Here is an 11,634-nt window from a genome sequence, read left to right on the forward strand (position 1 = left end):
TATCCACTGAGCCAAACCGGTTTGACTGCATGTTACTTTTGATGTGGGGGAGTGCTTAAGATATAATGGTGAGTGCAAACAAGTCAAGATAAAGAATTGGCATATAACACAATTTGAATTGTTTTCTAAAAGGCAGCAAACATGATGAATAAAATGAATCAGAATACATAAGAACCTGTGACCTTTTGCAAGTCACTAAACCACCACCTAGTCCTTGGGCCTCCAAGTCTCCATCTGTAATATGGGATAATAAAACCCACTTGCGAGGTGGTGTGAGGGCTGACTGGTTGCAAACATGCTGAGCCCTTTCCAAGGCCCAGCACGTCGCCCAGTCCTCAGTGGGCTGTTATTTTGTTGGGGGTAGAGATTGCTGTGATGAGACTCCCCCTCTTTGGATTTGGCTGTATTTTCTAATTTTTATGTTCTTAACAGATCCTTTATTATCCATTTTAAATAGAATTTATTGGGGTGACATTGGTTCATAAAACCATACAAGTTTCAAGTGTACAACTTAACAAAACATCACCTGCACACTGCGTTGTACACCCGTTCCCAAAGTAGTGTCTCTTTCCGTCCCATTTATCCCCCCTCTATCCACCTCCATCTGCTCCCACCTTCCTTTCTCTCTGGCTATTACACTGTTGTCTGTGTCTGTGTGTTATATATTTGTGTGGGGTTTTTTGCTTAATCACTGCACCTTCTTTCATCCAGTTCCCCAGCCCCCTCCCCTCTGACAGGTGTCAGTCTGTTCCATGTATCCATGCCTCTGTTTCTATTTTGTTCTTCAGTTTATTTTGTTCATTAGAGTCCACATATAAGTGAGATCATATGGTATTACTCTGACTGGCTAATTTCACTTACATAATCATCTCCAGGTCCATCTAACCTTACATAGTAGATACATACAATATTATGATCAGAAAAAAGAGTTGTAGCTCTTGTCCTTTGCCCTTGCTCCTCAAAAGAAATGACATAAATTAAACTAGGAATCAAGGTAGGGCAAGTTAGAGCTAGCACCACCCCAGCCCGGTTCTCTCAGAGGGTGATGCTGTCATATGTTACTCCAGGTGGCCCCCGCGGATGGCTTCTCTGACCTCGCCATGCAGGTGATGACATCCCCGTCAAAGAACTACATTCTCTCCGTGATCAGTGGGAGCATCTGTATATTGTTCCTGATTGGCCTGATGTGTGGACGTATCACCAAACGAGTGACACGAGAGCTCAAGGACAGGTAGAGCCACCTTGACCACCAAAGGAACTGTCTGTCCAGTACCTAGTTTGTACAGCCCTCCTGTATAGCGTACCCACTCACCTCGTTCTTCTCAGAGGTGCCACCAACAAACACCCATGTTAGAGCAGCAGCAGGTACCACTGCATTGTCCCATCTCAGACTTCACCCATGTCATGGTGTCCCTCCTTCCGACCATCTGTGCAGCATCAGCCGCTGGCCACTTGGTTATCGCCATTGTTGGCAGACTTAGGTTTACCTGTAGACAAGTCTCTCATACCAATGGAACCACAGGTACTTCCAGAACCAACTCATCTGACCTGCAACTCAAATGATTTCTTAAAAAAAAACAACACAAAAAAAACCACACACACACAAAAAAAAAGGAAATAAGTTTTTAAAGAAAGGAAAAAATGTATATAGTAGCACACCTCCTCCAAGCTTGATTTGGGCAGTGGGTTCTTTCTTCTGTGTGACTGTGTATAATGAAGACAGGACGTTAAAGGGGAAACACTCCACCCAATATGCTACAGCTGGGATGTCTTGCTCATTTCTCAAAAGCACCTTTGGGCCATGTCAGGGCCATGGACTTCACCAAGTGGTGGGAAACCACTAACCAGCCAACTTCAGATCCTGTTTTCTTCTGCTGAAACAGTGATGCCTTCCAGTTTCCACCCTAAAGAGCCACTGCTGGTCAAGACCCCCATGGCCATATGTATTCCTACGATCTCCTCACCTCAGTGAAGTAAAGCCGGAGCCTCCCTAGGCCAGGGCAAATGGATTGGGGAGAAGATCAAAACTCTGTGATGCTGATCTGCACTGAGAGGCGGACCCGGGTCCCCAGGCAGCAGAATCCCAGTGCCCTCCCTCTTCCAGGCTAGTGCAGGGCTCGGCTGCCTGGGGATTGCCCTGCTGGGCGGCAGGTGCTGGGAAGCAGCACATGTGGGGGAGGGGCTGGGGGAGGAAGGAGGAGCCAGGGCTTGATTCACTTTGCTTTATTTTTCAGGCAACGTTGCAGGTCAGGACAATGGCTTAGAAAGATGTAGCATGGTCTCAGGTGTGACTGCAGTCCAGCCTGACCTTTTTGCAGGCTCTGAGCCACCTTCCTAGACAGCTCCTTTATGCCTCTACATGCAGGGGGGTGGAAAGTTCTCACATTAAAAGATGGAGGCTTTCTCCATTCTTTTCCTTTCTGTCCGTTTGCTGCATACACCCACGGTAGAAGGCATTGGCTAAATGTTGTACTTTGGGGATTCGTCAGTCTTTTCAGAATCTGAGCTTAATGGGAGCAATATTCCTAGCCACCCTCCCTCACCCCGCGGTGTGGAGGTGACAGGTTGGAGCGTACAGAGGGAGGACGCAGGCATCATGATTCTACCCAGCACGGCTGGCTTGACTTGGGGCATGGAGTCACAGTGGCTGCCTAGAGGGTGGCGTGTACAGTAGGAGATATATTTATATAATATATATTTTATTAACCTGTTAGACGTCCACAAAGTGTTATAAATCATGTGCCTAAAACTGTCTGCATAGACCATGGCGCCCTTCCCCCCGCCCCCTTGGCCACCGTCCATGTGTGCCGTGGACCTTCACATTCGTCTCCCCTGAGATGTGTTGAGTGCAGAGTGGGTCAGTTTATGGGTCAGTTGGTCCACGTTGCTCCTGCTCTGACCTGACTGGCGTGTATTTGATACTGTGGTCTTCTTTTTCTTTCATTTCTCCTTGCGACCTTTCCTGGAGGCAGTGGGTTCCAGAAGCCAGCTGTGTGTTGCCCCTGCCTGGGCTGACAAGTCACCGAGGGAGCCACTCAGCGGCTTGGCTCCCTCAGTCCTGCTCTTAGGTCTTCCTGATGCTCAGCAACTGAGACTCTTCCGTCTCATAAAACTTGAAACTCTGGGAGTCTGAGCAACACCCCTACCACCTCCACTGTTGGACCAAATTGAGCTGGTCCCAACCATTTCCCCAGGGGTTCCCGCTTGGGTGGTGGAGGTTGCTGAGGCTTGGGATCGAGAAGTGGGGTGTCCTCTAAATGCAGGCCCCCTGACGTGTCTGGTGTTGTTTACAGGATTGGATTGATGTTCACCATTTGGAGGGGCTGGTACCATTCTCATCTCTGCAGTCTCCCTCCCTATACATGTCAAACATCTCCATAATTTAATGCCTTGAGTTTCTGTTCTTTCTGAGCTGGGGCCATCTCCTTCATTGTCTGCAGCAGATCTGGGAGTTTGAGGAGTTTGATTCTTGAAACTTTTGTCGCCTTAGAGACGGTCGGAATAGAAGGGGGACTCTGCCTCTGTCCGCAGTGGCTGGTAAGAAAGCATTTCCCCAGCCTCCTGGAGCAGTCTGATGTGATGGTTCTTGGGGCTCCGGGCGGATTTCCACGCCCAGCACCACCTGCACCTGCAGCTGCACCTCTGCTGCTCTGCACTTGGTGTCACTAAACAGATACACAGGCACCTCTGGTTGCCAGTCTCCGGTCAGTAGAGAGTAAGTCACCTAGCCTAGAATTAGCCAAGGAGGAACCCTGGCCCTAGCGGAGGAGCTGATGACAGACCTTGGCATTTATCTCTTCTGATGTCCAGCCCCTGAACAATAACATAAGCAGCAGGTGGGGGTTTGGCCAAGGCCAAGGCTCCTGGCAATTGTTGAAAATGACAGTAGCCAGGTAACTCCCCTGCCTTACCAGCTCGCTCCAGTGTCTCAGGGACTCATACCTGGTGTGCTCCACGATGTTCCAGAGGCACCAGGAGGGCAGCCTCCTGGGCTGGAGGCACTGCGTACAGGCGGAAATCAGAAATCTGGTCAAAATGTCAAGAACAAGACGAATGCCCTCTACTGGAGCGTCTCCCGCAGAGGGTGGCTCCAGGAGGAGACCACCTGGTGCCCCCCTGGCCCTCCACTATTCCTGCTGTCCCAAGAGAAGCTGCTAGCAAGGTGCGCCGAGATGGGCGTCCTCGCAAAGGCTCCAGATCTCTGCCTCCCCGGATGCGTCTGCCAGCACTCCCAGCCCCAGTTCTGTGGGTCCAGTCAGCTCGTTCGGAGCCTGTGCATCCTTAGAAGCCAGGGGAGCTCTAGTGGTCAGTGAGCAGATGTTGACCTCATTGCCAGCCTTCAGGGATCTCCATCCTGCACTTTTCTGGGGGACAGCAGTGCTGCTGGCAGGGGGAGAGCTGCTTTCCTGGAGGAAGTGACAGAACATTCCTGAGACCCCCATCTCTTCCCATTTCCCAAGGTCACAGGATAGAGGGTGGATGTTCTGGCCTCACAGGCCGTAGTGTCCATTTACAGCTGTGTCTGCTGTGTGCTGACTTCCCTACTTTCTCCCAAGAGAAGAGTCCCTCATATGAGTGTGACTTCCGGAATTGTCTCCCATCCTCCCTGCCCCCAGGCTGTGGTACTACTTCTAGCCCCAAGTCCCCACCTCAGCGATTCACCAGGGAGAGTAGATTGCTTCCTGGGCTCCTTTCTTAGCTGACCTCCAAGGCCTTCACTTCCCATTTCTTCCTCTCCCTCACATATAACTCACACTAAGCAAGCAGATGTGGAGAAGGAAGCTAGAATAGGTATCCCTGGAAGCAAGCCAGCCCAGTCTGACACGTTCAACCAAAATTTTGGCCATAGAACAAAAATAATATGGCTTTTAAATGATGTTTATTTGTATTTCAGGTTCTTGTAAATTTGAAAAACCTTAAGGATCCCTTTTATATTTCCCACCATTTGTGCAGCACCAAAGTAGTTTTGTGAAATGCACCACCCCAGTGCCCTGGCTTTCTGGGACACTCCTCCGCATTGGTCTCTGACTCCCCAGGCCCTGGGCCAGAGCGGAAGTTCTCTCGTTTGTCTGATTGGCTCCTCTAACTGCACTGCTCGTCGTCCTCCTCCTCTCCACTAGGCAATCAAGAATCACATTTTAGGGCAACCACGTCAGCAGATAAGTCATGACTCTCCAGTGACCGGTTCCCCCAAGCCATCTAGTGAGGTCACTGGAGACCCAGGTGGATGTTCTGCTCGGGCTGGTGGTGACAGGATCCTGACGGTGGTTTCCTCCCCTTCCCCCTTCCCAAAGTCCATTGCGTCGCACAGGTAGGGATGTTGGGATATGTGCAGTAGAGAACTCTCCCTGGGCAAGGAGAAAATTCAGATAGTGCCTCTATATTCTGTTTTTGCCTTCCCCCAACGTAGAATTGACACCTGGACCCAGAGCCCAGCAGGCCCTATGCAGACATGCTGGGGGGTGGAGGTCAGACTGCAGTGGCTCCTCCCAACAGTGCTCCCAGGTCAGTCCGAGCAGGAAAGCAGACTGTGCAGCACATGCTGTGTGAGATCTTAGGCCTTTACCTTTTTTTTTTTAAGAAAGAAAGAAAAGTAAAATGAACAAGCCTCTTTTGTAAATGGTTTTCCTTTCTATGTATAAAATCCCTGCAGTTCCTTGTTTTTACATGTTCTTGCTGTGTAATTTTGAGATGTTACTGAGATTCTGAACATAATGTGCATTTTTTTTTCTGTACAGATGAAATGGGAGAATTTAATAAAGAGTTTGCAGGTTTTTACTTGTTAAATCTTCTCTGTGGTGACTGGGAAGACTCTCCAACCACCTGCTCCGCCTGTAGAAGCCCATGGAGCCATGAGCACCAACTGTGAATTTGTCACTGATGCTCACAAACCTTGCTGTTAGGTTCTTAGTATTCATGGTTCAGTCAAGCAGAGTAAGACCATGGGACGTTTAGAGGAGAGATGGAAGTCAGATCCGGGTTTTTGTGACTCTCAGGCTGATGTGTCCAGAATTATTCATCCTAATGATGTGTTTAAACCATAGCCTGAGGCTCCTTCCTGGGAAGGGCACCTGCCTGGACCCTCTCCTTACAGATACGGCACATGGATGCCACCTGGTCTAGTGGCCACCTTCCAGGTGAGGTCCAGAGCTGGGCCGCACTTGCTTCCTGTGCCCTGCCCAGTTCTGGGGTCTGACCGCTGTGCCATCCTTGCTGGGCCTTTTCTTTGACCTCTTCATTCAGCAAAGCTGATTTGCATCTGGGTGTTTTCAAAGTAATAGCTTAATGAATTTGCACGGTAGCAAAGATGTCTTAAAGCCGTAATGGCCATACTAGGATTCGAGTAACGGGATGTTCAGTGAGAAAGGAATGGGTAACCCGGGACACAAAGTTTCTTCTTAGAACTTCCAATCCATCTCGGCAGCTGTCACCGAGGAGGTGGTGGGCCTGGGTATGAGTGGAGGCTGGGAGAAGGTGAAGAGTGGAAGGAATCCCAGCTGCAGATAGTCCTCTATGTAGGGAGCTCTGGGCAGCCATCAGCCCCGAATGGGAGCAGCCTAGTACCTGGTGCTCTTCAGTGTCCTAGAGAAGCCGCCTGCTTTGCTGTAAGTGCGGGAATTGAGATGCAGGGTTCAAGCTCTCTGTCCCAGGCCCCACAAGGGAGAAGTGGTGCACCTGGCCCAGCCGCACTCAGCCCCTCAAAGAGATGCTCAGCAGTGATAGGGAACATGCTGCCAGCCGGAGCCTCAGCCGCCTCAGGATCATCACCCACCCCAAATGTTGCATGTTTGGTTTTTCTGGTAGAAGATGCTTGAGCTCCCGCCCTGCCAGCAGTCACTCGTCAGAGCCCTCCTTCTCTTCTGCGTCACCACCAACCAAAGCTTCCTCCAAGGGGCTCCACCATCTCCGCCTTTCTTCCCAAGCCACTGCCACCTGCTCCATTGCCGTCCTACACAGCAGGGGCCCTCAGACTCCCTGATAGAGCAGATGGGTACCTTCCCAAAGATACACAGGCCTGAAAACATGGCACAGTAGTAGGTGCCCTCATCAGCAGGGCTGGCATTGCCCACAGTAATGTATGTGGCATTCTGGGCCAGGTCTATGCCAGGAAGCAGGGTTCACAGCCAAACCATAGTCGGGGGAGCCCTTTCTCGCTGACTCGGCCAGAAACTGACCCATCCATTGCTGGTACCAAGACAAGACATGGTCCAGGCAGCACTGCCCTGCACCACACACCAGATCTGCGGGTTACCTCGTCCACTCATCACAGAAGGCTGAGGCCGGAGGCACCTGAAGGGGCAGAGAGAATAGTGACCATTCGAAATTACTCATGGTCATTTATGAGTCATTTACTCTCAGCTCAGACGAATGTGAGGGCTTTCTAGAGAGCCACTTGGCAATACCTGTAAAAATTGTAATTCATCGTACCCTCTGATCTAGCAATTCTATTTTCATATTAACCTGTAAAAATAGTTGAACTCAGGTATATTGGCATGCCTACAAGGGTATTATAATAATCTTTATAGTAATGAGAAACTAAACAACTATAAATAGAGCAGAGGTTAAATTTTAAAGTGAGACACCCATATTATGCAATACTATGCAGCCCCCCAAAATGAAAGTGTAGGACTTCCATTTCTGGTAGGATGGAGTATTTTGTAGCTGAAAGATTCTCCCCGTGAGAAAAACTAGAAAAGCTAGTGAAACTGGTGATTTTTATGGCTTAAAGGAGTTGCAGAAGCAACAGTAACCCAGGGAAGTGAAGATTATAGAGAGGCTGGTGCAGCTACTGTGGAAAACTATGGAGTTTCCTTAAAAAATTAAATATGGAACTGCCATTTGACCCAGTGGTCCCACTTCTAGGAATATATCCTAAGAAACCCGAAACACTCATCAGAAAGGATACATGTGCCCCTATGTTCATAGCAGCACAGTTTACAATAGCTAAGACTTGGAAACAGCCTAAGTGCCCATCAGCAGACGAGTGGATTAGAAAACTGTGGTACATTTACACCATGGAATACTATGCGACAATAAAAACAAAGAACTCTTACTATTTGCCACAGCATGGAAGGACCTGGAGAGTATTATACAGAATGAAATAAGCCAGTCAGAGAAAGATAAGTATCACATGGTCTCACTTATATGTTGAATCTAATGAACCAAATAAACAGATGGTCAAAAATAGACCCAGAGACATAGAAGCATGAACAGACTGTTGAACCTCAGAGGGAAGGCAGGGGAGGCTGGGTGGGAAGAGAGAAACCAATGAACTTTATGCATATATACATAAGCCCTGGACACAGACAGGGGAGGACCTATGTAATACTTTCAACAATAAAGATTTTTTAAAAAAGAAAAGACTGCAGAGAGGAGAGAACCATGGAGAGGCAAGTTGACAATCTGCAGCCACTTGTATTTGCCAATTCTGGCAGGAGGCCGAGGATCCAGGTTTTCCCCAGGCACAAGACTTCAGGTGGAACAAGAGAAATTAACAGTTTTTTAAAGTCTTGCAGCCTAGAGTGACAAAATTGAAGGCTTCTGGGACCTTAAAAATAGGTTCAGGTCTCCCTCCATTTACTGAAGTCTGAAATATTACAAGATGCGAACCTACAAAGCTAAACCCAAACTTCTGTAAAGCAGGCCAGAATTTTGCAGAATCAGTGCCAAGAAGATCAAGATCAGAGCTCAAGACTGCTCAAAAGGAGACTCCCTAGTGGATACACCAGGATTTCAGTTGAAAGCCCTAAAGAACCAAACCCTAGGGACCATTTGACAACCACCATAGTAATAACTGCTCAGGTGAAAAGGCATCAATAGCAATAAAAACGCAGTAAACGTTTTGGTGTTTGTGTGTGTGTGTGTGTGTGAGATGAGAACAGGGTACTCAAATATTCTCAAAGCACCTCCCCCCAAATTAGTTATCTATATATAGAGAGGAAAAAAATAGTAACTTATGGAAAAACCTGGCTGGCCCAGCTTAACCATATAGAATGGGACAAATAGACATTATGTGCCCTGTGCTAGAATACATTAAGGACACAACATCCCCTTTGTGGTAATCCTGTCAAAAATGCATAGCCTGAATCTAATCATGAGGAAACACCAGACAAGCCCAAACTGAGGGACATTCTATAAAATAACTGGCCTGCATTCCATCATGAAAGATAAAGACTATGAAACTGTTCCATCTGGAAGGAAACTTAAAGAGACGTGATAACTAAATGCAGTGTGTGATCACGGACTGGATCCTGGACCAGAAATTTTTTAAAAATCTTGCTCTAAAGAATATTGGTGGGAGAATTGGTGAAATTTGAATAAGATTTGTAGATTAAATAATATTTTGTTCATTTCCTGATCTTGATCATTGTACTGTGTTAAACTAAGACTGATGTTTGTTTGATTTCCCATCAGAAATGATGGAAGGCCCTAGCTGGTTTGGCTCAGTGGATAGAGCCTCAGCCTGCAGACTGAAGGGTCCCAGGTTCGATTCCAGCCAAGGGCACATGCCTGGGTTGCGGGCTCGATCCCCACTGGGGGGCGTGCAGGAGGCAGCGAGGTGTGCAGGAGGCAGCTGATCGGATGTTTCTACTCCATCCCTCTCCCTTCCTCTCTAAAATCAATAAAAATATTTAAAAAAAAAAAAAAGAAATGATGGAAGCCAGAAGACGACGAAAAGACATTGTGGTGTGAAAAAACTGCCAATGTAGAATTTTTTTACCTAATGAAAATAGCCTTTAAAATAAAGGTGTTTTCAGATAAGAGCTGAAAGAATTTGTCACCATCAGTCTTGTACAAAAAGAATCCTAAACAAAAATCCAGGGAAAGGAGAAATTATCCTAGCTGAAAATATGGAAATACATGAAGAGTACTAGAAAGGGTAGTGGTTAAACAAAAATAAATATCTGTACAAAGATATAGAAATGTCTTTTTAAATGAAGGAGAGAGAAAAAGGAGAAAAAAAGGAGAGAGAGAAACATCAATGATGAGAATCATTGATCGGCTGCCTCCTGCACCCCTCCCCCCCCGATTGGGGATCGAGCCCACAACCCGGGCATGTGCCCTTGACTGGAATCAAACTCGAGACCCTTCAGTCTGCAGGCCAACGCTCTGTCCACTAAGCCAAACAGACTAGGGCAACATTTTTTAAATAATCCAAAAGAAGACAAGAAATAAGAGAAAAAGGAACAAGAAACAAGTAATACAGAAGGTATAAATATAAATATATTAGTAATTACACTAAATGTAAGTGGACTAGATTCTACAATTAAAAGACCAAGATAGTTAGAATGGATTAAAAATTTTAAATATATTCTGCAGTTATTTATTAGCCGTGGAGATGAGAAACGAGACTATGGATTAAAATGTAACAACTTTATGCCACTAACGAAAGACACATTTTAAATATTAGCACATCAAAAGATTGTAAGTAAAAATATGAGTATAATTAGTGTAGCTAACTAAAATCAGACTTAGTAGACTTTAAGGCAAGAAACATTACTATAGATAAAGATGTACACTTAATGATGTAAAGGCGAATCTATAGGAAGACATAAACCTAACCATACCAATGATCATATTAAAAGTAAATTATCTAAATGCCTCCAAAAGGTCTGGTTGGGTTAAAAACAACAACAACAAAAAGGATCCAACTGTATTTCACCCACAAGAAACTCAAAGACAAAAATAGTTGAGAAAAAGGATGGAAATGCTATACCATGCTACTATGAATTTTTTTAAAAAACTGAAATGGCAGTATCAAAATCAAATAAAGTAGATTTCAAGGCAAAGAATATTACTGACTGTAAAAAGGTTTGTTTCATGTTCAAAGAGTTCAATTAATAAAGTGTAATAATCCGAAACATTTATGTACATAACAAGAGTTTCAAAATAAAAGAAGCCAAAGTAATAGAACTGTGAAAAGACAGATTAATCTAAAATAACAGCCAGCGATTTCAGTACCCATCTTTCAATATTTGATAGAAGTAGACAGAAAATCACCAAGCACACAGGTGACTTTAATAATACTATTAGCCAATTTGTACTAAGTGGTACTTATAGAACGCTCCACCCAACAACTGTCAAATGTACTTGGCTTTTCAAGTGCCCATGGAACATTTATCAACTTAGACAATACTCTAAGCCATAAAACAAGTCTCAATACATTTGAAAAGATTCAATTCACACAACTATGTTCTTTGTTTACGATGAAATTAAATTAGAAGTCAATAGCAAAGATATTTGGAAAATAAATAGCATACTTCTAAATAACCTATGGGCCAAAGAATCGATTGGGAAGTAAATTGGTATTTTGACCTGAATGAAAATAACACGGTGTGTCAGAAAATGTGTGGATGCTGCTGAGGCTGTCACTGTAAACAGGCACAGGGATATTATTCAGGTGATAAAATGTTCTAACTAGATTATGGTGATAGTTGCACAATTTGGTAAATTTACTAAAAACAAATTGTACACTTAAAATTAGTGAACTTTATGCCTTTTATATTTCTTTATTTTTCTTTATTGATTAAGGCATTACATATGTGTCCTTATCGCCCCATTGCGCCCCCCCCACCTCCCCACTCATGCCCTCACCCCCCTGGTGTCTGTGTCCATTGGTTAGGCTTATATGCA

At 45.7% G+C, this 11,634-nt stretch overlaps 1 protein-coding gene across 1 annotated transcript in view; it reads left to right on the forward strand.

Annotated features, from left to right (window-relative positions):
• GLG1 (golgi glycoprotein 1) overlaps window positions 1–5,787 on the forward strand; it is a 53,679-nt gene extending 47,892 nt beyond the window's left edge. The window contains exon 26 of the mRNA XM_014536802.1: window positions 1,068–5,787. Within this exon, the coding sequence (XP_014392288.1) occupies window positions 1,068–1,235 (168 nt within the window). The 3' untranslated portion in view covers window positions 1,236–5,787. The remainder of the gene's footprint in view (window positions 1–1,067) is intronic.
• The last annotated feature ends 5,847 nt before the right edge of the window (window positions 5,788–11,634 follow it).

Source organism: Myotis brandtii, unplaced genomic scaffold (genome assembly GCF_000412655.1).
Source record: "Myotis brandtii unplaced genomic scaffold, ASM41265v1 scaffold165, whole genome shotgun sequence".
Lineage (NCBI taxonomy): Eukaryota > Metazoa > Chordata > Mammalia > Chiroptera > Vespertilionidae > Myotis > Myotis brandtii.